This window comes from Oncorhynchus gorbuscha, linkage group LG09, assembly GCF_021184085.1.
Source record: "Oncorhynchus gorbuscha isolate QuinsamMale2020 ecotype Even-year linkage group LG09, OgorEven_v1.0, whole genome shotgun sequence".
NCBI lineage: Eukaryota > Metazoa > Chordata > Actinopteri > Salmoniformes > Salmonidae > Oncorhynchus > Oncorhynchus gorbuscha.
Window position 1 is genome coordinate 3,908,410 of NC_060181.1, and position 27,500 is coordinate 3,935,909.

General features: G+C 44.1%; 1 protein-coding gene across 1 annotated transcript in view; it reads right to left on the reverse strand.

Moving 5' to 3' along the window:
• LOC124042645 (CUB and sushi domain-containing protein 1-like) overlaps positions 1–27,500 on the reverse strand; it is an 842,040-nt gene that overhangs the window by 458,775 nt on the left and 355,765 nt on the right. Inside the window, 2 exon segments of the mRNA XM_046360721.1 lie at positions 5,338–5,415; positions 20,955–21,067. Of these exon segments, the coding sequence (XP_046216677.1) occupies positions 5,338–5,415; positions 20,955–21,067 (191 nt within the window).

The window sequence follows — 27,500 nt, forward strand, 5'->3', positions numbered from 1 at the left end:
GGTATGAGGTGATGGAGGTAGAGGACTAGAGGAGATGGGTATGAGGTGATGGAGGTAGAGGACTAGAGGAGATGGGTATGAGGTGATGGAGGTAGAGGACTAGAGGAGATGGGTATGAGGTGATGGAGGTAGAGGACTAGAGGAGATAGGTATGATAGGTATGAGGTGATGGAGGGTAGAGGAGATAGGTATGAGGTGATGGAGGTAGAGGACTAGAGGAGATAGGTATGAGGTGATGGAGGTAGAGGAGGGGATGGAGGTAGAGGACTAGAGGAGATGGGTATGAGGTGATGGAGGTAGAGGACTAGAGGAGATAGGGATGAGGTGATGGAGGTAGAGGAGACGAGTATGATGTGATGGAGGTAGAGGACTAGAGGAGATGGGTATGAGGTGATGGAGGTAGAGGACTAGAGGAGATGGGTATGAGGAGATGGAGGTAGATGACTAGAGGAGATAGGTATGAGGTGATGGAGGTCGAGGAGATGGGTATGAGCTGATGGAGGTAGAGGACTAGAGGAGATGGGTATGAGGTGATGGAGGTAGAGGACTAGAGGAGATGGGTGATGAGGTGATGGGGTCGAGGAGTTGGGTATGAGGTGATGGAGGTAGAGGACTAGAGGAGATGGGTATGAGGTGATGGAGGTAGAGGACTAGAGGAGATGGGTATGAGGTGATGGAGGTAGAGACTAGAGGAGATGGGTATGAGGTGATGGAGGTCGAGGAGATGGGTATGAGGTGATGGAGGTAGAGGAGATGGGTATGAGGTGATGGATTAGAGGACTAGAGGAGATGGGTATGAGGAGATGGAGGTAGATGACTAGAGGAGATAGGTATGAGGTGATGGAGGTAGAGGACTAGAGGAGATGGGTATGATGAGATGGAGGTAGAGGACTAGAAGAGATGGGTATGAGGTGATGGAGGTAGAGGACTAGAGGAGATGGGTATGAGGTGATGGAGTTAGAGGACTAGAAGAGATGGGTATGAGGTGATGGTGATGAGAGGTGATGGAGGTAGAGGACTAGAAGAGATGGGTATGAGGTGATGGAGGTAGAGGACTAGAGGAGATGGGTATGAGGTGATGGAGGTAGAGGACTAGAGGAGATGGGTATGAGGTGATGGAGGTAGAGGACTAGAAGAGATGGGAATGAGGTGATGGAGGTAGAGGACTAGAGGAGATGGGTATGAGGTGATGGATGTAGAGGACTAGAGGAGATGGGTATGAGGAGATGGAGGTAGAGGACTAGAGGAGATGGGTATGAGGTGATGGAGGTAGAGCACTAGAGGAGATGGGTATGAGGTGATGGAGGTAGAGGACTAGAGGAGATGGGTATGATGTGATGGAGGTAGAGGAGATGGGTATGAGGAGATGGAGGTGGAAAAGAGGAATAGGGGGAGGGACTTGTTGAGGTTAAGTTAAAGGAGAAAGTAACTGCACAGCAGATAATAGGAAAAGGTGAAAGAAGACGACGAGGGTGGGAGGAAGAGGTGAAAGAGGAAGACGAGGGTGGGAGGAAGATGTGAAAGAGGAAGACGAGGGTGGGAGGAGAAGGTGAAAGAGGAAGATGATAGTGGGAGGAAAAGGTGAAAGAGGAAGACGAGGGTGGGAGGAAGATGTGAACGAGGAAGACTAGGGTGGGAGGAAGAGGTGAAAGAGGAGACAAGGGTGGGAGGAAGAGGTGAAAGAGGAAGACTAGGGTGGGAGGAAGAGGTGAAAGAGGAAATCGAGGGTGTGAGGAAGAGGTGAAAGAGGAAGACAAGGGTGGGAGGAAGAGGTGAAAGAGGAAGATGAGGGTGGGAGGAAGAGGTGAAAGAGGAAGACGAGGGTGGGAGGAAGAGGTGAAAGAGGAAGATGAGGGTGTGAGGAGAAGGTGAAAGAGGAAGATGATAGTGGGAGGAAAAGGTGAAAGAGGAAGACGAGGGTGGGAGGAAGAGGAGGAAGAAGGGAGGAGGAAGATGTGAAAGAGGAGACAAGGGTGGGAGGAAGAGGTGAAAGAGGAAGACGAGGGTGGGAGGAAGAGGTGAAAGAGGAAGATGAGGGTGGAGGAAGAGGTGAAAGAGGAAGACAAGGGTGGGAGGAAGAGGTGAAAGAGGAAGATGTGGGTGGGAGGAAGAGGTGAAAGAGGAAGATGATAGTGGGAGGAAAAGGTGAAAGAGGAAGATGAGGGTGTGAGGAAGAGGTGAAAGAGGAACACGAGGGTGTGAGGAAGAGTTGAAAGAGGAAGACGAGGGTGTGAGGTAGAGGTGAAAGAGGAAGACAAGGGTGGGAGGAAGAGGTGAAAGAGGAAGATGAGGGTGGGAGGAAGAGGTGAAAAAGGAAGACGAGGGTGGGAGGAAGAGGTGAAAGAGGAACACGAGGGTGTGAGGAAGAGTTGAAAGAGTAAGACGAGGGTGTGAGGAAGAGGTGAAAGAGGAAGACAAGGGTGGGAGGAAGAGGTGAAAGAGGAAGATGAGGGTGGGAGGAAGAGGTGAAAGAGGAAGACGAGGGTGGGAGGAAGAGGTGAAAGAGGAAGATGAGGGTGGGAGGAAGAGGTGAATACATAGAACAAAAGGGCAGAGAGCCTCTCCCCTCCCCTTCACTGCCTCCCTCAGTCTTCTCCTGCTGAAGGTGTTAGAAAATGTACATCAAGACTCAGTGGACTGAAGATAATGAAGACTGGCTCCCTATCCCCTATGTAGTGTAATACCTTCAAACAACACAAGTCAAAAGTAGTGCACTTAATAGTGAATTGGGTACTATTTGGAACACACTGTGCTCTCGCTGACTGCCACTGAGCCACGGAGAAAAGGGCAGGCCATGCAGTCACTGCTGTCGTCCATTACTCTCTCTGCATATTTACTCACCCGCTAAAACAACAGTCACAAATTGCAGCTTATTCTCCTGCTGCTGCACTACATTTGACCAGGGCCCGACAGAGCACTTAGTGCACGTAGGGAATCAGGTGCTGTTCGGGACACACATCAACACCTCCTGTGTCTTTAAAACCTTGTCACGACTTCCGCCCGAAGTCGGTCCCTCTCCTTGCTCGGGTGGTCAACGTCACCGGTCTTCTAGCCATCGCCGATCCACTTTTCATTTTCCATTTGTTTTTGTCTTTTGTTTTACACACCTGGTTTCAATTCCCCCAAATGACATGTTCATTATTTAACTCTCTGTTTTCCCACATGGTTGTTGTGCGCGTTTATTCGTTGTGAAGTGGTCAGTACTTCTGTGAGCCGATGTGTTTCCTGTGTCCTGCGCCTGACTTCGTCCGACCCGCTACACACCGATTTCTTTACAAACCTTCTAATCTCTTCCCTCTGTTTCTACACTCATGTATACCTCCCTCTGTTGTAGACAATAATTTATCTTTCTCTCTGTCCCGTTCCACCACTGGGGACAGAGAGAGGAATCCGTTGGGTGACTTTGCAGAAAAACTGTTGTAGAAGAGAATTCCAAAGGTGTACATCAACAAGTGTACAACAACTGGGAACTCCACTTCCACACGTATAGGTGTGGTACTAAGACTATCGTTAGCAGTTGATGTTATTGTTTAATAATACAGAAACCGAAAGCAAATCAGGGGCAGAACAATACGTTTATTCAAAGAGAATGTATCATAGTTGTTATGCTGGAAGGTAGATGATAATAATAATAATAATATATGCCATTTAGCAGACGCTTTTATCCAAAGCGACTTACAGTCATGTGTGCATACATTCTACGTATGGGTGGTCCCGGGGATCGAACCCACTACCCTGGCGTAGCGCCATGCTTTACCAACTGAGCTACAGAAGGACCACGATAGAAGATAAATGTTTATTCTTCCCTGTCGTCAGTGTCTTCTCCACTGAACAAAGAGGCAGGATGTAGTTTATACCCAAGCCCAGCCTGTGGTTGACCAATTAGAATTATTTGCAATAAAATTGGGCAAATGGCAAAATAACAATTATCCCGTTTCAGGCTCAATGTTTAGACAATTTGGACCAATGAGAACTTGCCACGTGTAGCTATGAGTCTCGGACTGAAACCCCTCCCATGTCCCCGATCCATGAATCACCAGGTCCCCCCCATGAATCACCAGGTCCCCCCCATGAATCATCAGTTCCCCCCATGAATCATCAGTGAATCACCAGTTCCCCCCATGAATCATCAGTTCCCCCCATGAATCACCAGTTCCCCCCCCCCCCATGAATCATCAGTTCCCCCATGAATCATCAGTTCCCCCCATGAATCACCAGGTCCCCCCATGAATCATCAGTTCCCCCCATGAATCATCAGTTCCCCCCATGAATCATCAGTTCCCCCCATGAATCATCAGTTCCCCCATGAATCATCAGTTCCCCCATGAATCATCAGTTCCCCCATGAATCACCAGTTCCCCCCATGAATCATCAGTTCCCCCATGAATCACCAGTTCCCCCATGAATCATCAGGTCCCCCATGAATCATCAGTTCCCCCATGAATCATCAGTTTCCCCCCATGAATCATCAGTTCCCCCCATGAATCATCAGTTCCCCCCATGAATCATCAGTTCCCCCCATGAATCACCAGTTCCCCCCATGAATCATCAGTTCCCCCCATGAATCACCAGGTCCCCCATGAATCATCAGGTCCCCATGAATCATCAGTTCCCCCCATGAATCATCAGTTCCCCCCATGAATCATCAGTTCCCCCCATGAATCATCAGGTCCCCATGAATCATCAGGTCCCCCCATGAATCAGTTCCCAGATGTCCCCCATGAATCATCAGTTCCCCCCATGAATCACCAGAATCATCAGGTCCCCCCATGAATCATCAGTTCCCCCCATGAATCATCAGTTCCCCCCATGAATCATCAGTTCCCCCATGAATCATCAGTTCCCCCCATGAATCATCAGTTCCCCCATGAATCACCAGTTCCCCCCATGAATCATCAGTTCCCCCCATGAATCACCAGGTCCCCCCCATGAATCATCAGGTCCCCATGAATCATCAGGTTCCCCCCATGAATCACCAGGTCCCCATGAATCATCAGTTTCCCATGAATCATCAGGTCCCCATGTATCATCAGTTCCCCATGAATCATCAGGTCCCAATGAATCATCAGGTCCCAATGAATCATCAGGTCCCCATGAATCATCAGTTCCCCATGAATCATCAGGTCCCCATGAATCATCAGTTCCCCATGAATCATCAGGTCCCCATGAATCATCAGTTCCCCATTACAGACAAACAACTATTTCCACTGACCGTTAATCCCCTCTTGACCTCTAGTCCTCTGCGTTGTGTATTTATCTTAGGATCGTATTACGTGTATAACAGCCAGGAGCACTACTTACACACTGATATCTACTTACACACTGATATCTACTTACACACTGATATCTTGTGATGATTGTCTTTACTGGGCATCATCTTGACTCCTCTGGACTTCAGCTCTGTCATCTTCTTCACTGTGGAGACCAGAGGATAATGTACTGTCAGTACTATAGAGACCAGAGGATAATGTACAGTCAGTACTGTAGAGACCAGAGGATAATGTACAGTCAGTACTGTGGAGACCAGAGGATAATGTACAGTCAGTACTGTAGAGACCAGAGGATAATGTACAGTCAGTACTGTGGAGACCAGAGGATAATGTACAGTCAGTACTGTAGAGACCAGAGGATAATGTACAGTCAGTACTGTAGAGACCAGATGATAATGTACAGTCAGCACTGTAGAGACCAGAGGATAATGTACAGTCAGTACTGTAGAGACCCGAGGATAATGTACTGTCAGGTTACCTGTTTAATCAGGACTGTGGAGATCAGAGGATAATGTAGTGTCAGGTTACCTGTTTAATCAGTACTGTGGAGACCAGAGGATAATGTAGTGTCAGGTTCCCTGTTTAATCAGTACTGTGGAGACCAGAGGATAATGTAGTGTCAGGTTCCCTGTTTAATCAGTACTGTGGAGACCAGAGGATAATGTAGTGTCAGGTTACCTGTTTAATCAGTACTGTGGAGACCAGAGGATAATGTAGTGTCAGGTTCCCTGTTTAATCAGTACTGTAGAGACCAGAGGATAATGTACAGTCAGTACTGTAGAGACCAGAGGATAATGTACAGTCATGTTCCCTGTTTAATCAGTACTGTAAGAGCACACACACACACACACACACACACACACACACACACACACACACACACACACACACACACACACACACACACACACACACACACACACACACACACACACACACACACACACACAGCTGAGCAGGTCGGCTTTGGCATGATGCTGTATCAGCCTACAACACTGTCTGGGTCCTCTGTCATAAGATCCACTGAGAGACGGTTCTGTATTAGTTGTTAACGCTGTCTGGTTCCTACGATCCCGTTGGGGAAACACAACAGGACGGAGATCATACTATCACTTTATCTTGTGATTCTGTCCAGGGCGGTAACTCTGTACATTTATAGCTTCTCTCTCCTCTGCACACCAGCTACATTTTGCCTCCCCGACGTCCCTTGATTTCCTGCATGGATTCTGTAGGCAGCCTACGCCTTCCGCAGTAAACTAATATTTCATTTAAAAACATTGAATGTGATGTGAATGAAGATAATATATCTACTTCTAGACTTTGTATGGGTGGTACATTGTGGTAAATTCAGAGTGGCCACAATGAACTGCTGATATCCAAAATGAGATAGTGTTAGTATTTAATGGTTTATCAGGATCCACTGCAGCTGCAGCAACTACTCTTCCTGGGGTTCGATGGTATGACATAGATGTGTACAGTCTTCACTGCAAGGGGGAAGTCGTTTGAGGAATATTTAGATGGATTGTTTATTAAAATATCTGACGAACACACTCATCATTCTCACAAACACAACTTGATTATTTCACATCTCAACAACAGCTAATAGTTCTTGTTGGTTAATTATTAAACATTTGTATTTTCAGTCACTATTAAATTATCAAAGCCTTGTGCCTTTGTGCCAAAATACACTTCAATCTTAATTGCTCTGTCTTCGTCTGGCGTTAAAGAGGCTCTGTCAAAGGAAAGTTTGTTTGCAATTTTTGAGACCAGCCTGATAGGAATATAAAGACCAGTCTGATAGGAATATAAAGGCCAGTCTGATAGGAATATAAAGACCAGTCTGATAGGAATATAAAGACCAGTCTGATAGGAATATAAAGACCAGTCTGATAGGAATATAAAGACCAGTCTGATAGGAATATAAAGACCAGTCTGATAGGAATATAAAGACCAGTCTGATAGGAATATAAAGACCAGTCTGATAGGAATATAAAGACCAGTCTGATAGGGATATAAAGACCAGTCTGATAGGAATATAAAGACCAGTCTGATAGGAATATAAAGACCAGTCTGATAGGAATATAAAGACCAGTCTGATAGGAATATTAAGAACAGTCTGATAGGACTATTAAAACCAGTCTGATAGGAATATTAAGACCAGTCTGATAGGAATATTAAGACCAGTCTGATAGGAATATTAAGACCAGTCTGATAGGAATATTAAGACCAGTCTGATAGGAATATTAATATAAAGACCAGTCTGATAGGAATATAAAGACCAGTCTGATAGGGATATTAATATAAAGACCAGTCTGATAGGGATATTAATATTAAGACCAGTCTGATAGGAATATAAAGACCAGTCTGATAGGAATATTAATATTAAGACCAGTCTGATAGGAATATAAAGACCAGTCTGATAGGAATATTAATATAAAGACCAGTCTGATAGGAATATTAATATAAAGACCAGTCTGATAGGAATATAAAGACCAGTCTGATAGGGATATTAATATAAAGACCAGTCTGATAGGGATATTAATATTAAGACCAGTCTGATAGGAATATAAAGACCAGTCTGATAGGAATATTAATATAAAGACCAGTCTGATAGGAATATTAATATAAAGACCAGTCTGATAGGAATATTAATATAAAGACCAGTCTGATAGGAATATAAAGACCAGTCTGATAGGGATATAAAGACCAGTCTGATAGGAATATAAAGACCAGTCTGATAGGGATATTAATATAAAGACCAGTCTGATAGGAATATAAAGACCAGTCTGATAGGGATATTAATATAAAGACCAGTCTGATAGGAATATAAAGACCAGTCTGATAGGGATATTAATATAAAGACCAGTCTGATAGGAATATTAATATAAAGACCAGTCTGATAGGAATATTAATATAAAGACCAGTCTGATAGGGATATTAATATTAAGACCAGTCTGATAGGACTATTAAGACCAGTCTGATAGGAATATTAAGACCAGTCTGATAGGAATATTAAGACCAGTCTGATAGGAATATTAATATAAAGACCAGTCTGATAGGGATATTAATATAAAGACCAGTCTGATAGGGATATTAATATAAAGACCAGTCTGATAGGGATATTAATATTAAGACCAGTCTGATAGGGATATTAATATTAAGACCAGTCTGATAGGAATATTAATATAAAGACCAGTCTGATAGGAATATAAAGACCAGTCTGATAGGGATATTAATATAAAGACCAGTCTGATAGGGATATTAATATTAAGACCAGTCTGATAGGAATATTAATATAAAGACCAGTCTGATAGGAATATTAATATAAAGACCAGTCTGATAGGAATATTAATATAAAGACCAGTCTGATAGGAATATAAAGACCAGTCTGATAGGAATATTAAGACCAGTCTGATAGGACTATTAAGAACATTCTGATAGGAATATTAATATCAGTCTGATAGGAATATTAATATAAAGACCAGTCTGATAGGAATATTAAGAACAGTCTGATAGGAATATTAAGACAAGTCTGATAGGAATATTAAGACCAGTCTGATAGGAATATTAATATAAAGACCAGTCTGATAGGAAATATTAAGAACACAGTCTGATAGGAATATTAAGACCAGTCTGTATTAAGAACACTCTGATAGGAATATTAAGACCAGTCTGATAGGAATATTAAGACCAGTCTGATAGGAATATTAAGACCAGTCTGATAGGAATATTAAGACCAGTCTGATAGGGATATTAATATTAAGACCAGTCTGATAGGAATGTTAATATTAAGACCAGTCTGATAGGGATATTAATATTAAGACCAGTCTGATAGGGATATTAATATTAAGACCAGTCTGATAGGGATATTAATATTAAGACCAGTCTGATAGGGAATATTAAGACCAGTCTGATAGGGATATTAATATTAAGACCAGTCTGATAGGGATATTAATATTAAGACCAGTCTGATAGGGAATATTAAGACCAGTCTGATAGGGATATTAATATTAAGACCAGTCTGATAGGAATATTAATATTAAGACCAGTCTGATAGGGAATATTAAGACCAGTCTGATAGGGATATTAATATTAAGACCAGTCTGATAGGAATATTAAGACCAGTCTGATAGGAATATTAAGACCAGTCTGATAGGAATATTAAGACCAGTCTGATAGGAATATTAATATTAAGACCAGTCTGACAGGGATATTAAGACCAGTCTGATAGGAATATTAATATTAAGACCAGTCTGATAGGAATATTAATATTAAGACCAGTCTGATAGGAATATTAATACTAAGACCAGTCTGATAGGAATATTAAGACCAGTCTGATAGGAATATTAAGACCAGTCTGATAGGAATATTAAGACTAGTCTGATAGGAATATTAAGACCAGTCTGATAGGAATATTAAGACCAGTCTGATAGGAATATTAATATTAAGACCAGTCTGATAGGAATATTAAGACCAGTCTGATAGGAATATTAAGACCAGTCTGATAGGAATATTAAGACCAGTCTGATAGGAATATTAAGACCAGTCTGATAGGAATATTAAGACCAGTCTGATAGGAATATTAAGACCAGTCTGATAGGAATATTAAGACCAGTCTGATAGGAATATTAAGACCAGTCTGATAGGAATATTAAGACCAGTCTGATAGGATATTAAGACCAGTCTGATAGGAATATAAAGACCAGTCTGATAGGAATATTAAGACCAGTCTGATAGGAATATTAATATTAAGACCAGTCTGATAGGAATATTAAGACCAGTCTGATAGGGATATTAATATTAAGACCAGTCTGATAGGAATGTTAATATTAAGACCAGTCTGATAGCGATATTAATATTAAGACCAGTCTGATAGGGATATTAATATTAAGACCAGTCTGATAGGGATATTAATATTAAGACCAGTCTGATAGGGATATTAATATTAAGACCAGTCTGATAGGAATATTAAGACCAGTCTGATAGGAATATTAAGACCAGTCTGATAGGAATATTAAGACCAGTCTGATAGGAATATTAATACCAGTCTGATAGGAATATTAATATAAAGACCAGTCTGATAGGAATATTAAGAACATTCTGATAGGAATATTAATCTTTTTAAGTGGGAGAACTCTCTCATCTTTTTAAGTGGGAGAACTTGCACAATTGGTGGCTGACTAAATACTTTGTTCCCCACTGTCACTCTGACATTATGATGTAGATTGCTGAGTATTTTTTTATATAATCCATTTTAGTATAAGTCCGTAACGTAAAATAAAATGTGGAAAAGGTCTCGGGGTCTGAATACGTTCCGAAGGCACTAGGGGGCAGTATAATGGTGGACATTCTCCCTTTCTCTTTGTAGTGGATCTTTGTCCAGCTACTGTGAAAAAGTCTGGATCTTCATTGTTTTAACTATGGCCATGGGGATAAATGATGGTGCTTGTAAGTGTGACATATCCTTTTTAAAATAAGTTGCTGTTTCAGTTTGTTTAGAATTTGATATATATATACAGTATATATATATTTGTTCTCTTTTTAATCCTTTATCAATAATTAATTGAATCTTGCTTATTGACAATGTGTGGCATGTCTATGCCCAGCCATAATGTAATTTACAGTAGACCTAGACCCTATATCAGTGTGAATGCTATTGAAGATATCCAATTACTTAGAACAATGTGGACAGCAAATGGATTCAACATAATGTATTTAGCTAATATATATGGCTACATTTTTGTCAATTAGTTTCTGTAAGTCATTTATTAACAAACTATAACAGACTAACATTTGATTTGGAGTCCATTCCAAGACATAAAAGACTGTGAACACCATGGAGCCCGTTCTGATTGGCTTCGACACAACTTGTTAATGCATTCAAGCCCAGCCCCTTTCGCGCCAACGGCAGCAAGGGCGCCGATAATTGTAACTGTGAAAATAGCAACAATATATTCCTGACACACCCTTGAAAGCACTAAGGCCTGTGCAGATTTACCATTAAGTTAGGTTTGTTAAAATAGAGATATGAAGGTGCATTGTGAGAAAAGGAGATGAGTGGATCGGAGAGAGAGAGACAGACAGACATGTAGAGGGAGAGAGACAGACAGACAGACATGTAGAGGGAGAGAGACAGACACGTAGAGGGAGAGAGACAGACATGTAGAGGGAGAGAGACAGACATGTAGAGGGAGAGAGACAGACAGACAGACATGTAGAGACCAGTCTGGAGAGAGACAGAAAGACAGACATGTAGAGGGAGAGAGACAGACAGACAGACATGTAGAGGGAGAGAGACATACATGTAGAGGGATTAGAGACAGACATGTAGAGGGAGAGAGACAGACATGTTAAGAGGAAACTGAGATAGAGACATGTAGAGGAGAGAGACAGACATGTAGAGACATGGGGAGAGGCAGACATGTAGAGGAGAGAGACAGACATGTAGAGGGGGAGAGGCAGACATGTAGAGGGAGAGAGACAGACATGTAGAGGGAGAGAGACAGACATGTAGAGGGAGACAGCCAGACATGTAGAGGGAGAGAGACAGACATGTAGAGGGAGAGAGACAGACATGTAGAGGGAGAGAGACAGACATGTTGAGAGGAAACTGAGATAGAGACATGTAGAGGGAGAGAGACAGACATGTAGAGGGGGAGAGGCAGACATGTTGAGGGAGAGAGACAGACATGTAGAGGGAGAGAGACAGACATGTAGAGGGAGACAGACAGACATGTAGAGGGAGAGAGACAGACATGTAGAGGGAGAGAGACAGACATGTAGAGAGGAAACTGAGAGAGAGACAGATATAAATGTGAGAGAGGAGTTGAGAGAAGATGAGGACAATATAAAATGTTACTCATTTGAAATGAGCTGTGTCCATCGAGGACCGTGTGGAAAGGATAATATGTGAGGGGATGGTGGGAGGAGGCCATTCGTTCATCTAATTAATGTCTTAGTCCTCCTCCTCTCTCTGATTTCACTAATGGATTATATTTAAGTGATAATGCCTGAGACAACCGTGTTCGTGGGATATATTGGGGTGTTGTCGGGGTGTTGTCGGGGTGTTGTCGGGGTGTTGTCGGAGTGTTGTCGGGGTGTTGTCGGGGTGTTGTCGGAGTGTTGTCGGGGTGTTGTCGGGGTGTTGTCGGGTTGTTGTCGGGGGCCGGCAAACAGTCCAATATGTCCTCCAAACCCCGGCTTCAAGGACATCATCACTTTTATACAACGGGTTACCAATATAATCAAACAATGACTGACATATTTTCATTAACAACGTGAATTATATTATTTTGTTATTTATTTATTCACACTATGTCATCCTTCCAGGAGATTTAGTCCCGACACAAATCTAGGGTTGCTACCCAAACCGGATTGGTCATTCATTCTATCTATTCGGTTAACAGAGACATTTTTTAAATTGGATTTATTTCACCTTTATTTAACCAGGTAGGCTAGTTGAGAACAAGTTCTCATTTACAACAGCGACCTGGCCAAGATAAAGCAAAGCAGTTCGACACAAACAACAACACAGAGTTACACATGGAATAAACAAGCGTACAGTCAATAACACAATAGAAGAAAATCTATATACAGTGTGTGTAAATGAGGTAAGATAAGGGAGGTAAGGCAATAAATAGGCCATAGTGGCGAAGTAATTACAATTTAGCAATTAAACACTGGACTGATAGATGTGCAGAAGATGAATGTGCAAGTAGAGATACTGGGGTGCGAAGGAGTAACAAATAAAATAACAGTATGGGGATGAGATAGTTGGGTGGGCTGTTTACCGATGGGCTATGTACAGGTGCAGTGATCTGTGAGCTGCTCTGACAGCTGATGCTTAAAGTTAGTGAGGGAGATATGGGTCACCAGCTTCCTTGATTGTTTTGCAATGACCCAGTATGTCATGTTTTGTCATTAATTATCATGTCTTGTCCCTGTGCTTCCCATTCTATTCGTTTCCCTCTGCTGGTCTTATTAGGTTCTTTCCCTCTTTCTATCCCTCTCTCTCCCCCTCCCTCTCTCACTCTCTCGCTCTCTCTTCTCTCTATCGTTCCGTTCCTGCTCCCAGCTGTTCCTATTCCCCTAATCAATCATTTAGTCTTCCCACACCTGTTCCCGATCCTTTTCCCTGATTAGAGTCCCTATTTCTCTCCTTGTTTTCCGTACCTGCCCTGTCGGATCCTCATCTATAATTCACCGTGCTGTGTCTATGTTTTGCCCTGTCGTGTCGTGTTTCCCTCAGATGCTGCGTGGTGAGCAGGTGTCTGAGTCTGCTAGGTTCAAGTGCCTTCCCGAGGCAACCTGCAGTTCTCGATCAAGTCTCCAGTCTGTTCTCGTCTTTACGAGTAGTATTATGCTTTTTGTTTTGTAAAGTTTATTACTGGATTAAATACTCTGTTTTCGCCAAGTCGCTTTTGGGTCCTCATTCACCCGCATGACAGAAGGATCCGACCGAGGAATGGACCCAGCGACTACAGACGCTCGTAACACTGCCGTCGAGATCCAAGGAGCCATGCTCGGCAGACACGAGCAGGAATTGTCTGCTGCTCGCCATGCCGTGGAGAACCTGGCCGCTCAGGTTTCCGACCTCTCTGGACAGTTCCAGAGTCTTCGTCTCGTGCCACCTGTTACTTCCTGGCCTGCCGAGCCTCCAGAACCTAGGGTTAATAACCCACCTTGCTACTCCGGGCAGCCCACTGAGTGCCGCTCCTTTCTCACCCAGTGTGAGATTGTGTTCTCTCTCCAACCCAACACATACTCTAGAGAGAGAGCTCGGGTTGCTTACGTCATTTCACTCCTTACTGGCCGGGCCCGAGAGTGGGGCACAGCTATCTGGGAGGCAAGGGCTGATTGTTCTAACAATTACCAGAACTTTAAAGAGGAGATGATTCGGGTTTTTGACCGTTCAGTTTTTGGTGGGGAGGCTTCTAGGGTCCTGGCTTCCCTATGCCAAGGTGATCGATCCATAACGGATTACTCTATAGAGTTTCGTACTCTTGCTGCCTCTAGTGACTGGAACGAGCCGGCGCTGCTCGCTCGTTTTCTGGAGGACTCCACACAGTGGTCAAAGATGAGATTCTCTCTCGGGAGGTTCCTTCCAGTGTGGACTCTTTGATTGCTCTCGCCATCCGCATAGAACGACGGGTAGATCTTCGTCACCAGGCTCGTGGAAGAGAGCTCGCATCAACGGTGTTTCCCTGCTCCGCATCGCAACCATCTCCCTCCTCTGGCTCTGAGACTGAGCCCATGCAGCTGGGAGGGATTCGCATCTCGACTAAGGAGAGGGAACGGAGGATCACCAACCGCCTGTGCCTCTATTGCGGATTTGATGGACATTTTGTTAATTCATGTCCAGTAAGAGGCCAGAGCCCATCAGTAAGCGGAGGGCTACTGGTGAGCGCTACTACTCAGGTCTCTTCATCTAGATCCTGTACTACTATGTCGGTCCATCTACGCAGGACCGGTTCGGGTGCTTACATGCAGTGCCTTGATTGACTCTGGGGCTGAGGGTTGTTTCATGGACGAAGCATGGGTTCGGAAACATAACATTCCTTTCAGACAGTTAGACAAGCCTACGCCCATGTTTGCCTTAGATGGTAGTCATCTTCCCAGTATCAGATTTGAGACACTACCTTTAACTCTCACAGTATCTGGTAACCACAGTGAGACTATTTCTTTTTTGATTTTTCGTTCACCTTTCACACCTGTTGTTTTGGGTCATCCCTGGCTAGTATGTCATAATCCTTCTATTAATTGGTCTTGTAATTCTATCCTATCCTGGAACGTATCTTGTCATGTGAAGTGCTTAATGTCTGCCATCCCTCCCATTTCTTCTGTCCCCACTTCTCAGGAGGAACCTGGCGATTTGACAGGAGTGCCGGAGGAATATCATGATCTGCGCACGGTCTTCAGTCGGTCCCGAGCCAACTCCCTTTCTCCTCACCGGTCGTATGATTGTAGTATTGATCTCCTTCCGGGGACCACTCCTCCTCGGGGTAGACTATACTCTCTGTCGGCTCCCGAACGTAAGGCTCTCGAGGATTATTTATCTGTGTCTCTTGACGCCGGTACCATAGTGCCTTCTTCCTCTCCGGCCGGGGCGGGGTTCTTTTTGTTAAGAAGAAGGACGGTACTCTGCGCCCCTGCGTGGATTATCGAGGGCTGAATGACATAACGGTTAAGAATCGTTATCCGCTTCCCCTTATGTCATCAGCCTTCGAGATTCTGCAGGGAGCCAGGTGCTTTACTAAGTTGGACCTTCGTAACGCTTACCATCTCGTGCGCATCAGAGAGGGGGACGAGTGGAAAACGGCGTTTAACACTCCGTTAGGGCATTTTGAGTACCGGGTTCTGCCGTTTGGTCTCGCCAATGCGCCAGCTGTTTTTCAGGCATTAGTTAATGATGTTCTGAGAGACATGCTGAACATCTTTGTTTTTGTCTATCTTGACGATATCCTGATTTTTTCACCGTCACTCGAGATTCATGTTCAGCACGTTCGACGTGTTCTACAGCGCCTTTTAGAGAATTGTCTCTACGTAAAGGCTGAGAAGTGCTCTTTTCATGTCTCCTCCGTTACTTTTCTCGGTTCCGTTATTTCCGCTGAAGGCATTCAGATGGATTCCGCTAAGGTCCAAGCTGTCAGTGATTGGCCCGTTCCAAGGTCACGTGTCGAGTTGCAGCGCTTTTTAGGTTTCGCTAATTTCTATCGGCGTTTCATTCGTAATTTCGGTCAAGTTGCTGCCCCTCTCACAGCTCTTACTTCTGTCAAGACGTGTTTTAAGTGGTCCGGTTCCGCCCAGGGAGCTTTTGATCTTCTAAAAGAACGTTTTACGTCCGCTCCTATCCTCGTTACTCCTGACGTCACTAGACAATTCATTGTCGAGGTTGACGCTTCAGAGGTAGGCGTGGGAGCCATTCTATCCCAGCGCTTCCAGTCTGACGATAAGGTTCATCCTTGCGCTTATTTTTCTCATCGCCTGTCGCCATCTGAGCGCAACTATGATGTGGGTAACCGTGAACTGCTCGCCATCCGCTTAGCCCTAGGCGAATGGCGACAGTGGTTGGAGGGGGCGACCGTTCCTTTTGTCGTTTGGACAGACCATAAGAACCTTGAGTACATCCGTTCTGCCAAACGACTTAATGCCCGTCAAGCTCGTTGGGCGTTGTTTTTCGCTCGTTTCGAGTTTGTGATTTCTTACCGTCCGGGTAGCAAGAACACCAAGCCTGATGCCTTATCCCGTCTGTTTAGTTCTTCTGTGGCTTCTACTGATCCCGAGGGGATTCTTCCTTATGGGCGTGTTGTCGGGTTGACAGTCTGGGGAATTGAAAGACAGGTTAAGCAAGCACTCACGCACACTGCGTCGCCGCGCGCTTGTCCTAGTAACCTCCTTTTCGTTCCTGTTTCCACTCGTCTGGCTGTTCTTCAGTGGGCTCACTCTGCCAAGCTAGCTGGTCATCCCGGTGTTCGAGGCACTCTTGCGTCTATTCGCCAGCGCTTTTGGTGGCCGACTCAGGAGCGTGACACGCGCCGTTTCGTGGCTGCTTGTTCGGACTGCGCGCAGACTAAGTCGGGTAACTCTCCTCCTGCCGGTCGTCTCAGACCGCTCCCCATTCCTTCTCGACCATGGTCTCACATCGCCCTAGACTTCATTACCGGTCTGCCTTTGTCTGCGGGGAAGACTGTGATTCTTACGGTTGTCGATAGGTTCTCTAAGGCGGCACATTTCATTCCCCTCGCTAAACTTCCTTCCGCTAAGGAGACGGCACAAGTCATTATCGAGAATGTGTTCAGAATTCATGGCCTCCCGTTAGACGCCGTTTCAGACAGAGGCCCGCAATTCACGTCACAGTTTTGGAGGGAGTTCTGTCGTTTGATTGGTGCGTCCGTCAGTCTCTCTTCCGGGTTTCATCCCCAGTCTAACGGTCAAGCAGAGAGGGCCAATCAGACGATTGGTCGCATACTACGCAGCCTTTCTTTCAGAAACCCTGCGTCTTGGGCAGAACAGCTCCCTGGGCAGAATACGCTCACAACTCGCTTCCTTCGTCTGCTACCGGGTTATCTCCGTTTCAGAGTAGTCTGGGTTACCAGCCTCCTCTATTCTCTTCCCAGCTTGCCGAGTCCAGCGTTCCCTCCGCTCAAGCGTTTGTCCAATGTTGTGAGCGCACCTGGAGGAGGGTGAGGTCTGCACTTTGCCGCTACAGGGCACAGACTGTGAGAGCCGCCAATAAACGCAGGATTAAGAGTCCAAGGTATTGTTGCGGCCAGAGAGTGTGGCTTTCCACTCGCAACCTTCCTCTTACGACAGCTTCTCGTAAGTTGACTCCGCGGTTCATTGGTCCGTTCCGTGTCTCCCAGGTCGTCAATCCTGTCGCTGTGCGACTGCTTCTTCCGCGACATCTTCGTCGCGTCCATCCTGTCTTCCATGTCTCCTGTGTCAAGCCCTTTCTTCGCACCCCCGTTCGTCTTCCCTCCCCCCTCCCGTCCTTGTCGAGAGCGCACCTATTTACAAGGTACATAAGATCATGGACATGCGTTCTCGGGGACGGGGTCACCAATACTTAGTGGATTGGGAGGGTTACGGTCCTGAGGAGAGGAGTTGGGTTCCGTCTCGGGACGTGCTGGACCGTTCGCTTATTGATGATTTCCTCCGTTGCCGCCAGGGTTCCTCCTCGAGTGCGCCAGGAGGCGCTCGGTGAGTGGGGGGGTACTGTCATGTTTTGTCATTAATTATCATGTCTTGTCCCTGTGCTTCCCATTCTATTCGTTTCCCTCTGCTGGTCTTATTAGGTTTTTTTTCCCTCTTTCTATCCCTCTCTCTCCCCCTCCCTCTCTCACTCTCTCGCTCTCTCTTCTCTCTATCGTTCCGTTCCTGCTCCCAGCTGTTCCTATTCCCCTAATCAATCATTTAGTCTTCCCACACCTGTTCCCGATCCTTTTCCCTGATTAGAGTCCCTATTTCTCTCCTTGTTTTCCGTACCTGCCCTGTCGGATCCTCATCTATAATTCACCGTGCTGTGTCTATGTTTTGCCCTGTCGTGTCGTGTTTCCCTCAGATGCTGCGTGGTGAGCAGGTGTCTGAGTCTGCTAGGTTCAAGTGCCTTCCCGAGGCAACCTGCAGTTCTCGATCAAGTCTCCAGTCTGTTCTCGTCTTTACGAGTAGTATTATGCTTTTTGTTTTGTAAAGTTTATTACTGGATTAAATACTCTGTTTTCGCCAAGTCGCTTTTGGGTCCTCATTCACCCGCATGACACAGTAGTTCAGTCTTTTTTTGTCTATGGAAGTTCCTTCTAAATGTTCCATTGCCTGTCAACGTTCTAATCCCTTCCCATTGGCTGTCAACGTTCTAATCCCTTCCCATTGGCTGTCAACGTTCTAATCCCTTCCCAATGCCTGTCAACGTTCTAATCCCTTCCCATTGGCTGTCAACGTTGTAATCCCTTCCCATTGCCTGTCAACGTTCGAATCCCTTCCCATTGCCTGTCAACGTTCTAATCCCTTCCCATTGGCTGTCAACGTTCTAATCCATTCCCATTGGCTGTCAACGTTCTAATCCCTTCCCATTGGCTGTCAACGTTCTAATCCCTTCCCATTGGCTGTCAACGTTCTAATCCCTTCCCATTGGCTGTCAACGTTCTAATCCCTTCCCATTGCCTGTCAACGTTCTAATCCCTTCCCATTGCCTGTCAACGTTCTAATCCATTCCCATTGGCTGTCAACGTTCTAATCCCTTCCCATTGCCTGTCAACGTTCTAATCCCTTCCCATTGGCTGTCAACGTTCTAATCCATTCCCGTTGGCTGTCAACGTTCTAATCCCTTCCCATTGGCTGTCAACGTTCTAATCCCTTCCCATTGGCTGTCAACATTCTAATCCCTTCCCATTGGCTGTCAACGTTCTAATCCCTTGCTAGCTAGCCAACTACGGCTAATTTACAGTCACGTCAAACAGTGCAGCCAGAATAACAACGGCAGCTGTATTTGCATTTGTTCAAGCTGTTTTCTAGTGACATTTATTGGGATACATCCATAAGAAGGAGCTAATGAGGAGTGATTTCACCTGGCAGAGATAATGTGTTCTCTCGTTAGGACAGAGGAGCTAGACAGCTAACACAATCACAACAAACTGAAGCTGGAAAGACTGCAGACTAACGGCACCTGGTTTCATTTTAACTTTTCATTTTACCTTTGTGTATGTATCCATACAAATTATGCCAACTGATTCATGATTTTGACTGGCTGAGAAACGCTGCCTATCTGTCTCATCCCGGCATGTTCACCATTATGGGACAGCTCGTGATCATATCTGAATATTGTAACAACGTTGGAAATGTCGGAGAGACAGACAGCAAGGTTTATAAAAATCTCCGCTGTTGAAAACTAAATGTTAGTCTTAAAGACATGTGAGATAATGTCTAGATGCTTTTTATAGTGGAGATCAAGTTTATAAATTGCCTGGCTGGGCTGAAGAGAGAGTGGAATGCACAGTCAGATGGAACAGAGTAAATAGGCATTTTAACTTCATAGACTTTGCCGGTGGCAACTTGTGGAATAGACACCGGCCGGAATGTTTAACCAATCAGCATTCAGGATCAGAACCACCCGCTGAATACATTTATCTAACACAGGACCTGTAATCCTATTTTCCACTCCTCTGTCTCCCTCTTCTTCTCTCTATCTCTTCCTCTCTCTGTCTGCCTCTTCCTCTCTCTCTCTCCCTCTTCCTCTCTCTGTCTCCCTCTTTCTCTCTCTCTCTCCCTATTCTTCTCTCTCTGTCTCCCTCTTCTTCTCTCTCTCTCTTCCACTCTCTGTCTCCATCTTCTTCTCTCTCCCTCTTCCTCTCTCTGTCTCCCTCTTCTTCTCTCTCCCTCTTCCACTCTCTGTCTCCATCTTCTTCTCTCTCCCTCTTCCTCTCTCTGTCTCCCTCTTCTTCTCTCTCCCTCTTCCTCTCTCTGTCTCCCTCTTCTTCTCTCTCCCTCTTCCTCTCTCTGTCTCCCTCTTCTTCTCTCTCCCTCTTCCTCTCTCTGTCTCCCTCTTCTTCTCTCTCCCTCTTCCTCTCTCTCTCTCTCTGTCTGTCTCTCTCTGTCTCCCTCTCTCTCTCTCTGTCTCCCTCTCTCTGTCTTCCTCTCTCTGTCTTCCTCTCTCTCTGTGTCTCTCTCTCTGTGTCTCTCTCTCTGTGTCTTTATTTCTGTGTCTCTTTCTCTCTGTGTCTCTCTCATCCCCTCTCTCTCTCTCTCTCTCTCTCTCTCTCTCTCTCTCTCTCTCTCTCTCTCTCTCTCTCTCTCTCTCTCTCACACACTTCCACTCTCTCCCTCATCCCTTGTTTTGATCTGTGAGAAGATGGGAGGAAGAGTGGAGGTGAGATTAGATGAGATTGAGGTTTGTATATTGCATTTGGACACACTAATCCATTTTCCTGTTCATCTGTTTTCAGCCCTGAACTACGACCCTCTGAGTGATGAGCCTGGGGACGTGTGTGAATGTGTACATGTTCCTGCTTGTGTGTGTGTGTGTGTGTGTGTGTGTGTGTGTGTGTGTGTGTGTGTGTGTGTGTGTGTGTGTGTGTGTGTGTGTGTGTGTGTGTGTGTGTGTGTGTGTGTGTGTGTGTGTGTGTGTGTGTGTGTGTGTGTGTGTGTGTGTGTGTGTCTACATGTGTCTACATGTGTCCGTGTGTATCATACCTTGGTACTGGGCACTGAAGCCCCTCAGCTTGTGGTTTCCATCAGAGGTGAAGTGTAGTCGTAACCAGTTCTTACTGCTGAGGACGGGAGATGGCAGATTAGGACCAGTGAACCTGAAGAGAGGAGAGGAGAGACAGTTTAATGTACAGTTACACCAAGAGGAGAGGAGAGGAGAGGAGAGGAGAGGAGAGGAGAGGAGAGGAGAGGAGAGGAGAGGAGAGGAGAGGAGAGGAGAGGAGAGGAGAGGAGAGGAGAGGAGAGGAGAGGCAGTTTAATGTACAGTTACACCAAGAGGAGAGGAGAGGAGAGGAGAGGAGAGGAGAGGAGAGGAGAGGAGAGGAGAGGAGAGGAGAGGAGAGGAGAGGAGAGGAGAGGAGAGGAGAGGAGAGGAGAGGAGAGGAGAGGAGAAATAGTTTGAGTTCAAACAAAATGTTCAATGTACAGTTACACACTTTAAGTGTTTCAGCCTCAGAACTACAAACATTTCAAAGGGCAGCTAGAAAACAACCACAGTTATTCCTACTATCAACTTAGATGATTCATACCAGGAAGAACTCCTTTAATATTTCGCCAATAACCAAACCATAACAATTGCAACTGTGAAACCTCTAAAAGCCTTTCAAAATATGCTAGTTCTGAATGAATCAATATCTGGTATTAATTCCACACTGAATCATTCTAGTTCTGAATGAATCAATATCTGGTATTAATTCCACACTGAATCATTCTAGTTCTGAATGAATCAATATATGGTATTAATTCCACACTGAATCATTCTAGTTCTGAATGAATCAATATCTGGTTCTATTAATTTCACTGAATCATTCTAGTTCTGAATGAATCAATATCTGGTATTAATTCCACACTGAATCATTCTAGTTCTGAATGAATCAATATCTGGTATTAATTCCACACTGAATCATTCTAGTTCTGAATGAATCAATATCTGGTATTAATTCCACACTGAATCATTCTAGTTCTGAATGAATCAATATCTGGTATTAATTCCACACTGAATCATTCTAGTTCTGAATGAATCAATATCTGGTATTAATTCCACACTGAATCATTCTAGTTCTGAATGAATCAATATATGGTATTAATTCCACACTGAATCATTCTAGTTCTGAATGAATCAATATCTGGTATTAATTCCACACTGAATCATTCTAGTTCTGAATGAATCAATATCTGGTATTAATTCCACACTGAATCATTCTAGTTCTGAATGAATCAATATATGGTATTAATTCCACACTGAATCATTCTAGTTCTGAATGAATCAATATCTGAATGTATTAATTCCACACTGAATCATTCTAGTTCTGAATGAATCAATATCTGGTATTAATTCCACACTGAATCATTCTAGTTCTGAATGAATCAATATCTGGTATTAATTCCACACTGAATCATTCTAGTTCTGAATGAATCAATATCTGGTATTAATTCCACACTGAATCATTCTAGTTCTGAATGAATCAATATCTGGTATTAATTCCACACTGAATCATTCTAGTTCTGAATGAATCAATATCTGGTATTAATTCCACACTGAATCATTCTAGTTCTGAATGAATCAATATCTGGTATTAATTCCACACTGAATCATTCTAGTTCTGAATGAATCAATATATGGTATTAATTCCACACTGAATCATTCTAGTTCTGAATGAATCAATATCTGAATGAATCAATATTAATTCCACACTGAATCATTCTAGTTCTGAATGAATCAATATCTGGTATTAATTCCACACTGAATCATTCTAGTTCTGAATGAATCAATATCTGGTATTAATTCCACACTGAATCATTCTAGTTCTGAATGAATCAATATCTGGTATTAATTCCACACTGAATGGACCACTCAAAAAGACTATCAGTGAATCATAATATATAAAGACACTTTATCACCATGACATTCATCAAACACTGTTGACAATAGGAAACAACAGCAATATGAACACACTCTGTAGGGACAAGACTACAGTATATAGGATCTGGTAAAGTACTCTACTGTAGCAATATTAATATATAGGTTCTGGTAATGTACTCTACTGTAGCAATATTAATAAATAAAATCTGGTAAAGTACTCTACTGTAGCAATATTAATATATAAGATCTGGTAATGTACTCTACTGTAGCAATATTAATATATAGGATCTGGTAAAGTACTCTACTGTAGCAATATTAATATATAGGATCTGGTAAAGAACTCTACTGTAGCAATATTAATATATAGGATCTGGTAAAGTACTCTGGTAAAGTACTCCTATATATTAATATATAGGATCTGGATAAAGCTGTGTAGGGATAAACCTGTGTAGGGATAAAGCTGTGTAGGGATAAAGCTCTGTTAGGATAAAGCTGTGTAGGGTTAAAGCTGTGTAGGGATAAAGCTGTGTAGGGATAAAGCACTGTTAGGATAAAGCTGTGTAGGGATAAAGCTGTGTATGGATAAAGCTGTGTATGGATAAAGCTGTGTATGGATAAAGCTGTGTAGGGATAAAGCTGTGTAGGGATAAAGCTGTGTAGGGATAAAGCTGTCTAGGGATAAAGCTGTGTAGGGATAAAGCACTGGTATTTTTCCCATGCTTCAAGGCAAAACTGCTCTAGCTCCATCAAGTTGGATGGGGTTCTGCTGGTGTACAGCAATCTTTGAGTCATACAAGACACAGATACTTATTTGGATTGAGGTCTGGCTTTGACTAGGCCATTCCAAGACATTTAAATATTTCCCCTTAAACCACCAAGTGTTAGTTTCGCAGTATGCTTAGGGTCATTGTCCTGCTGGAAGGTGAACCTCCGTCCCAGTCTCTAATCTCTGGAACCCCTCATCCCCACAGCATGATGCTGCTGCCACCACCATGCTTCACTGTAGGGATAGTGTTCTCGGGTGATGAGGGGTGTTGGGTTTGCGCCAGACATAGCGTTTTCCTTCCGGCCAAAAAGCTACATTTTAGTTTCATCTGACCAGAGTACCTTCTTCCATATGTTTGGGGAGTCTCCCACATGCATTTTTGTAAACACGAAACATGGTGGGTGGCCCTCTTTTGGCAGGTTTGTTGTGGTGCCATATTCTTTCCATTTTTTAATAATGGTGCATGGTCTCATGTATTTTGGTGAACATCAAACGTGTTTGCTTATTATTTTCTTTAAACAATTGCTTTTTTTCTGGCCACTCTTCCATAAAGCCCAGCTCTGTGGAGTGTACAGCTTAAAGGCTTGATTTCCAACAATGACGAGACGGCCTACAGGGAGGAGGTGAGGGCCCTCAGAGTGTGGTGTCAGGAAAATAACCTCACACTCAACGTCAACAAAACAAAAGAGATGATTGTGGACTTCAGGAAACAGCAGAGGGAACACCCCCTATCCACATCGATGGGACAGTAGTGGAGAGGGTAGAACGTTTTAGGACATTGTAAGTTCCTCGGCGTACACATCACGGACAAACTGAATTGGTCCACCCCCACACACAGCGTGGTGAAGAAGGCGCAGCAGCGTCTCTTCAACCTCAGGAGGCTGAAGAAATTTGGCTTGTCACCAAAAAGACTCACAAACTTTTACAGTTGCACAATCGAGAGCATCCTGTTGGGCTGTATCACCACCTGGTACAGCAACTGCTCCAACCACAACCGTAAGGCTCTCTCTGCCATCTTTATGTAATACATGTATCACTAGCCACATTAAACTATGCCACTTTGTTTACATACCCTACATTACTCATCTCATATGTATATACTGTACTCGATACCATCTACTGCATCGTGCCTATGCCGTTCTGTACCATCACTCATTCATATATCTTTATCTACATATTCTTTATCCCTTTACACTTGTGTCTATAAGGTAGTCGTTTTGGAATTGTTAGGTTAGATTACTCGTTGGTTATTACTGCATTGTCGGAACTAGAAGCACAAGCATTTCGCTACACTCGCATTAACATCTGCTAACCATGTGTATGTGACAAATACAATAACATTTGATTTGATATAAGATGGTCCTATGGACAGATACTCCAGGTTTATCTTTGGTCTCTTTGTTTCCTCTCTGATTAATGGCCTCCTTGCCTGGTCCTTGAGTTTTGGTGGGCGGCCCTCTCTTGGCAGGTTTGTTGTGGGGCCATATTCTTTCAATTTTTTTAATAGTGGATCTAATGGTGCTCCCTGGGATGTTTATAACCCAACCCTGATCGGTACTTCTCCACAACTTTGTCCCTGACCTGTTTGGAGAGCTCCTTGGTCTTCGTGGTGCCGCTAGCAAAGGAGGTGAATACACACACAACACTTTTCTGTCATTTTTTTGAAACAAGTATCTTTTTTCCATTTCACTTCACATCACCAATTTAAACTATTTTGTGTGTGTCCATTACATGAAATCCAAGGGGGATGAATTATTTTGCAAGACAGTCTCAAATCTAATGCACATTCATGTCGTTGTCAGACTCCAACCAAACCCTACACCACGCCCACAAACGCTAGTTTCTTCTCCTCATTGGTCCTGAGGTTCTCTCCTGAACGCCAATCCGGCCTTGTTCCTCTCCTCAAATGACTTCAATGATGGCAGATTAAAGTAGCCAATGACAGAGCAGCAGAATCATTTGGTTTGAGTCAGCCAGCCTACTCATGACATTTTTCTTTCAGCTGACTGAGATGCCTTGCTGGCCCAGATTTCCCTTTAGAGCTGCGTGTGAATGTGTGAACCTCTGTGTTTATTACTGTGTGAATGTGTATATGTAAATACCTTAAGTAGACATTCCATAGCCCAGGGATTTTGGGGCAAAACATTTGCTGGTATTTTGATGAAGACAAAGCCTGGAGTTTTAAAGTGAGCCCTGAAACAGTGCTTCACTGTTGTAACGTTAATCGCTTAAGCTGAAACCAAAACAGATGGCTGAGAGAGGGTGAGAGAAAGAGAGAGAGATTTTACAACGTAGAACACCAAATAATGCATGCAGAGCAGAATTAGGTCGACACCCGCTAATTATCAAACTCCAGAAAAGAGCCGTTAAATTCTATAACCACCTAAAAGGAAGCTATTCCCAAACCTTCCATAACAAAGCCGTCACCTACAGAGAGATAAACCTGGAGAAGAGTCCCCAAAGAAAGCTGGTCCTGAGGCTCTGTTGACAAACACAAACAGACCCTGCAGAGCCCCAGGACAGCAACACAATTAGACCCAACCAAATCACGAGAAACAAAAATATAATTACTTGAAACAAATAAGAAAAAAATTGAGCCAACTAGAATGCTATTTGGCTCTAATCAGAGAGTACACAGTAGCAGAATATATGACTGCTGTGACTGACCCAAAATTAAGGAAAGCTTTGACTATGTACAGACACAGTGAGCATCTCCTTGCTATTGAGAAAGGCCGCCGTAGGCAGACCTGGCTCTCAAGAGAAGACAGGCTATGTGCTCACTGCCCACAAAATCAGGTGGAAACTGAGCAGCACTTCCTAACCTGCTGCCCAATGTATGACCAGATTCGAGACAACTATTTCCCTCAGATTACACAGACCTGAAAAGAATTGCAAAACCAATCTAATTTTGATAAACTCCCACATCTACTGGGTGAAATACCACATTGTGCATCACTGCAGCAAGATTTGTGACCTGCTGCCACAGGAAAAGGGCCCCCTGGGAAGAACAAACACCATTGTAAATACAACCATTATTTATGTTTAATAAATCATTTATTTGTATTTTATGCTTTTTGTACTTTAACTATTTGAACATCGTTACAACACTATATATATAGACAAAATATGACATTTGTAATGTCTTTATGCTTTTGTAAGAATCTGTGTGTGTAATGTTTACTGTACATTTTTATTGTTTATTTCACTTGCTATGGCAATGTTTAAAATATGTTTCCCATACCAATAAAGCCCTTTGAATTTAATTGAGAGAGAGATGGTGAGCGAGAGCGAGACGGAGAGCGAGAGAGAGAGATGGAGAGCGAGAGAGAGAGATGGAGAGCGAGAGAGAGAGATGGAGAGCGAGAGAGAGAGACGGAGAGTGAGAGAGCAGGAGAGACGGAGAGCGAGAGAGAGAGATGGAGAGCGAGAGAGAGAGACGGAGAGCAAGAGAGCAGGAGAGACAGAGAGCGAGAGAGAGAGAGATGGAGAGCGAGATCGAGAGAGAGAGAGAGATGGAGAGCGAGAGAGCAGGAGAGACGGAGAGCGAGAGAGAGATGGAGAGCGAGAGAGAGATGGGGAGCGAGAGAGACAGAGAGCAGGAGAGACAGAGAGCGAGAGAGAGAGACGGAGAGCGAGAGAGAGAGATGGAGAGCGAGAGAGAGAGAGAGCGAGAGAGATGGAGAGAGAGACGGAGAGCGAGAGAGAGAGAGAGACGGAGAGCGAGAGAGAGACGGAGAGCGAGAGAGAGAGAGAGACGGAGAGAGAGAGAGAGAGAGAGAGAGAGAGAGAGAGAGAGAGAGAGAGAGAGAGAGAGAGAGAGAGAGAGAGAGAGAGAGCGAGAGAGACGGAGAGAGAGACGGAGAGCGAGAGAGAGAGAGAGAGAGAGAGAGAGATGAGGAGC